We start from the raw sequence: 5,662 nt of genomic DNA on the forward strand, positions 1-5,662 counted from the left end.
GCATACTTCTATTTACAAATTGTATCTCTCATTAATTTTTAGTGAAGAGATTTTTTTTTTAATTGTAAAATATTTGAATGAAGATAAATAATATCCCTAAATTAACTTGTTAAGATCTTATCAACATTAATTCTACAAATGTGTTCGATATGTTTTTTGGATAAAGAATTTTTTTTACTTTATCTTGATGGATATTATTTATATTATTTTCTTAGAAAGAATTCATTTATTCTCTTATGCAATTTATCACTTATATTCCAACAAATCGAAAAACTTTTCTTCATCATATAATCTATTTAGACTATTTTTTCCCCTTATTAACAATAAAAATGAATTATAATAACAAAATGGTATATTAGTTTTTTATTGTTATCAAGAAATAATGAATTTTACCAAACATAAACTAATTTCTCTTGCATTTTCAAATTCAAAACCAAATACAAATTTTGAATTTTGAATTCAAATTTCAAAATTTTAAATTGGAACCAAATGAAATTTTGGATATTGTGAAAAAGAAGAATTTATTTTTGTTTTCTACATAATTCTTTGTTTTTTAAAATAAAGTTTTAGATCACAAACTAAAAAGGACCTTAAAAATTTTAAGAATCAAAATAAATATTGGTATTCAAACTTATTTATTAGATGAATAAAATTTGAAAATAGATATAATACATTTTTATATTAAATTATAACTTTAGCTAATGACTTTATAGTTATATCTACTTAGCTAATATGCTTTCCTCATCAAATTTATAACGCAACTATAGTTTAAACGAAGCTCATATCAATACATATGACATCTTTATAGAGTTCAAATTTTCTTTTTAAAAAAATTACAATTATGATACTGAACTTGCTCTATGATAAGTGTTATCTACATTATCGATAAGGATAAACAAAATGACAATCGAAAGTTTCGAAACATCTGTGACTAAGTCGATAATTCAACTAAAACTCAAGAGATAGAAATTTGTAACTTAACAATTTATCTATTAATAACCGACAAAGTTCAATCTGACTATCCACAAGAATTATTCAACTACAACGATCAATAGATTTATCCTTATTCAATTCAAGTGGAAAAAATGTGCTAACCCTTAAAAAAGGGGAGAATTCAGCTCTCAATTTAAGCAAAAATAAATTATACGATCAAAGAAAAATCCCATCTTTATTAATCCGCCAAAAACACACACTAATACAATACGACTCAAATTTTAGTCAAAAAAAATTTAGAGTTGAAAAAGGAGGTAGAAGAAGAAAGTAAGAGTTTCAAAAACGTGAAAAATACAAACGCGGTGACGAAAACACGATCGATCGCTATCTTGGAAATTGGAATAGCCATTTTAATGGCGATTTAGAGAGCGACCGACCATACCCATCTGGCTTTTCAGCCCAAGTTCGGCCAAAATCCTTCATTTCTGTATCCCTTTTTGTGACTTTCTATATTTAAGCAAAGAGAAACGAGAGATATTTAGAGTTGATTTGTTTTGGTTTCTCTCTATAACCAGAGAAATTTATCTGGTCCTTACAAGGGCGCGTCTTCTTTTCACCGCTTATCTCTGGATTCTTATCCATTTTCTGATCTTCTGTTGCGCCTTCGAAGAATCTAAGAGGGAAAAAAAGGGGGATAAATAGAACTATATCCGAATCCCGGTATTCTTTCTTAGTTTTCTATCAATTCCTTTCCGTTTCTTACTCCGTTTCTCAGTTGGTTTGATTCTCTTGGTTCTTCTCGATTCTGTTCTCTGTTTCTTGTTTGCCTTCAAACCCATTTACCCAAATTTGTTTTTCTTTCGTATCTTTGTATTTGACTTTGTGGGTCATTTCGTTTTCTTGATTTTGGGGGGCTATGGCGGTGGATTCGTACGTTTTGGAGACGGCGGAGGCTCCCACAGCCGCCTACGATTTAGTGTTTAAGGTTTTGATGTTTATTGCTCGTTTGTGGGTGGGAATTATTGTGGGGGTGTTGGTGGGATGGATTTGGAAACCTAAATGGGCGAATTCTGGAAGGGATTTGTTCAATTCTTCCAAGTTGAAGGGTAATTTGCCGTCGTCTTGCTTTGTTGGATCGATTTCTAGATTGAATTCTTTGAAAATTCAGCTGCCCAGATGCTTGAATTTAACGTCAAATTGTGGGGATGAAAAAGAAATTCTAGCTGGCTCACCTACCGCTTCCATCTCCAGGTCTGTTGCTTTTAATTTCATCAAAAACAAGAACGACACTCGAATTTGAAATTCATTTTGTGATTCTGTGTTTGATTTAAACGTCTATGTTTCCCTTTGACAATTTTTATTTGTAGCATTGAACTTGAAATTTAAGCTATTAGGTTATGGGCTATTTGGTTTCTTTAGACATATGCCTATCACCATAATGTTGGAAACTGTAAGGAAACTAGTTGAGTGTCTATTAGCATTGATTGAAAAGGTAAAAACTAAGAAGTATAGGACTGTTTCAATGCCGGAGTTTGTTTTATAGTTTAAGCTGATAGAGTATGATATGATATATTTAATCGCTAATACATATCCGTAACCACAGTTCATCGAAACTAGAAGGCGAAAAACCAGCCCAGTTAACCGAGGAGGATTTAAAGAATTTATATAGGCTTGTTGAGGAGAAAGATGGAGGCCCTTCATGGATTCAAATGATGGATCGTTCTACCGCCACCATGAGCTATCAAGCATGGCGGAGAGACCCTGAGGTAGCTAGCTAGCTATCCATTACATTACTATAGTCCCTTGTGTTTGTAGCCCTTTTCAGTTTGTAACCAATTTTTCATAATGAAGACATTTGTGTTGAGTTTTTTTCTCTAATATATGATGGTGTTATTTCTTGTTGTTTTGCCAGATGGGGCCTCCGCAATACCGAAGTCGAACAGTTTTTGAGGATGCAACCCCTCAGATGGTAAGGGACTTCTTTTGGGATGATGAATTCAGACTGAAATGGGATGATATGCTTATAAGTGCTCAAATTTTGGAGGATTGTTCTACCACAGGAACCATGACTGTCCATTGGGTGCGCAAGGTGAGTGAAATTTGTTTCTTTTCACTCTTGTCTGTGTTTGTTCCCAAAATTTTAATCTTTTTTTTATTGTTTTCTCCTTGATTTATTGTTCCTGCAGTTCCCTTTCTTCTGTAGTGATCGAGAATACGTGATCGGACGAAGAATCTGGGAATCAGGACAGTCATATTATTGTGTGACGAAGGTAAGACATACTATGCCGGTGGACCTATCTCTCCATGTTTGTCTTTTGTTCTGTTTTGGTTTTTTCTTTCTAGTTTCTTCCATGAGAATCTTGTTGAAGTTTGGTTATTTAGACATAGCTGCACTTATGTATTTTCTGGTTAGATTGTGATTAGTTTTTTATTGTGCATAAATACTTGCACGTTTAAAACTCGATTTTCAGGAAGTAATACTTTTTCTTGGTTTCTCTTGATTTAGGGTGTACCTTGTTCCTCAATACCTAGACAGAACAAGCCAAAACGCGTCGACCTTTACTATTCAAGTTGGTGCATCCGTGCAGGTAGCTAAGTTCTTAAGTCTTCTTGCTTATTTTTAATTTATTGACCATCATTTTCATCGTAGAATAAGCTTTCAGTTTAAAATTACTTTTCTAATATAAAATTGCAACTAAAGAGTTCTTGCTCTGCTCATTTATGGAACAGTTGAGTCGAAAAAAGGGAACGGACAGCTGACTGCATGTGAGGTGTTACTATTTCACTATGAAGACATGGGTATTCCATGGGAAATTGCAAAGCTCGGAGTCAGGCAGGGGATGTGGGGAGCCGTGAAGAAGATCGATCCCGCTTTACATGCATATCAAAAGCACAGAGCGTCTGAAGCCCCACTTTCAAACTGTGCTCTGATGGCTAATATCAACACAAAGGTCAGTACTGACTATTTGAGATGCTCAGAAGATGCATCTGATGATTCCTCAGATGACAAAAGCTTGGAGGAGCCCTCTGAAAAACCAACAGGAAAGAACTTGCCAAAGCTTCTTATGGTCGGTGGAGCAATCGCCCTTGCTTGCAGTCTCGATCATGGCCTCTTAACAAAAGCAGTTGTGTTCGGTGTTGCCCGGAGATTTTCGAACATCGGAAAGAGATGATTGCTACAACAAATCTCGTAATCAGCTTCAGCTTAGCATTGGTTTCTTGACACATATAGCCCCTTCGAAGAAAGTTTTGAAGGTGGTAAATTTTTTATTTTTCCCTCTTGAGTTGTAAAAAAGAAGCTTTAGAATTGGGGAAGGAGAGAAGGGTAAAAGATAATTTAGGCTTTCATTACACCCTGAATTTGTATGGTTGGTATTTTCTTTTCTCATCTCATCTTCCTGTTATTTTGAGATGTGGAGTGTTTGTAGAATAAATAGGGGAAAGTAAGAAGCAATGTTGGGTAGCTATTTTATTAATTTTTGTTGCCATCTTCTTTTAGAAATTGGTACCCTTGAATATAGTAATTTTGTTTTGGTTAAATATAAGAATTAATGTCAAATGTTCATAATATATTTTTCTACTTTTGTGTATTCTTGACTTGAGTTTTACTCTATGCAGTTAGCCTATCAATTTTCTTTTTGTTTAAATTTCATTTTCGTCCATGAGGGCATAATTTTTTTGGCTATGGTTATTATTGTTAAATGGTTGGGTAATGTTGATCTCGCCCACCTTGGATTGTGTTGTGCGTGGCTTTGACTTTTGGTTCGTTTCTCTCTAGTTTAGTTTCGATGTTTGACTTTATCAGCATAAGAGATCTTTGCTCCAATATAGTGTTAAACTTACTATACTTTGATGCTTAAGTTAGTATGAAGAGTGACTAACTACAAAAAAAAAAAAAAAAAAAAAAAAAAAAAAAAAAAAGTTCCAATTTCATTTTTGGAGATTACTAACTCTTTCCTTTTTGGGTCGTTGAACGGACTATTTATTAGCTAATCCTTTGACAATGTCCACTATTGCATGTGATGGTAGGAGTGTCAGTGATGTTTTTGGCACTCGAGATTGCATGGTGCTAGTTTACCATTAACTCAATTATTTCTCAATTGGTATACATTTACTGACTTGCTTTGTCGGTCCAAGCTTTGAGGTGTTGACATTTCCTTTTTTGGACGCTCTCCTATGCTCTTTCCTAGTACATTTTAGGCTTGGGTCTACTCATGAACTTTGGTTGTTGCCTTGGACAACCCTAAATAGATAATATGAATGAAAATATATGCCTTGGACAACCCTAAATAGATAATATGAATGAAAATATATGCCTTGGACAACCCTAAATAGATAATATGAATGAAAATATATGTATTCCAATGTCAGGATTTGGAATCTAGATTCAGCACGTGGTGGTCTTGGCATTTCCCTACACCCCCTACGCCCCTGCAACCTAACTAGGTTGTATTTACATATCTTGAATGCTTCTACAAGTGAAAGTTGTCCCTACAAATCAATATGGGTCCTTTCAACATGTTCTATCCTCACTCGAATGCATCCTAGGAAAATTTCCAAGAGATCACGCTTAACTTTGGAGTTCCTATGATTGAGCCACCGAAAATGAAGGTGCACCTTGTTGATATAGACAGTAACTTTCAATTCTTTTAAGTCTTTCTTAACCATACTTTCATGTCCTCAGGATCCCTCTCATTCGGATGTGATATTAGTTCATTCGTGTACCTCT

At 34.4% G+C, this 5,662-nt stretch overlaps 1 protein-coding gene across 1 annotated transcript; it reads left to right on the forward strand.

The window, feature by feature from the left end:
• The first annotated feature begins 1,344 nt into the window (after positions 1-1,344).
• LOC120068456 lies at positions 1,345-4,513 on the forward strand. Its single transcript, XM_039020235.1, has 6 exons — positions 1,345-2,184; positions 2,537-2,699; positions 2,846-3,022; positions 3,120-3,203; positions 3,440-3,521; positions 3,664-4,513. Exons 1-6 carry the CDS (start codon positions 1,850-1,852, stop codon positions 4,104-4,106), a joined length of 1,284 nt encoding a protein of 427 aa, XP_038876163.1. The 5' UTR covers positions 1,345-1,849; the 3' UTR covers positions 4,107-4,513.
• Positions 4,514-5,662: the final 1,149 nt, after the last annotated feature.

The sequence above is a fragment of the Benincasa hispida genome, chromosome 12 (assembly GCF_009727055.1).
Source record: "Benincasa hispida cultivar B227 chromosome 12, ASM972705v1, whole genome shotgun sequence".
In the NCBI taxonomy this organism is placed as follows: Eukaryota; Viridiplantae; Streptophyta; class Magnoliopsida; order Cucurbitales; family Cucurbitaceae; genus Benincasa; species Benincasa hispida.

Excerpts from the sequence above, each read along its gene's own strand:
- LOC120068456 (XM_039020235.1), top strand. The coding sequence starts at position 1,850 with ATGGCGGTGGATTCGTACGTTTTGGAGACGGCGGAGGCTCCCACAGCC. Across the intron at positions 3,204-3,439 it reads CATATTATTGTGTGACGAAG|GGTGTACCTTGTTCCTCAAT; the intron begins GTAAGACATACT and ends CTCTTGATTTAG. Across the intron at positions 3,522-3,663 it reads AAGTTGGTGCATCCGTGCAG|TTGAGTCGAAAAAAGGGAAC; the intron begins GTAGCTAAGTTC and ends TTTATGGAACAG.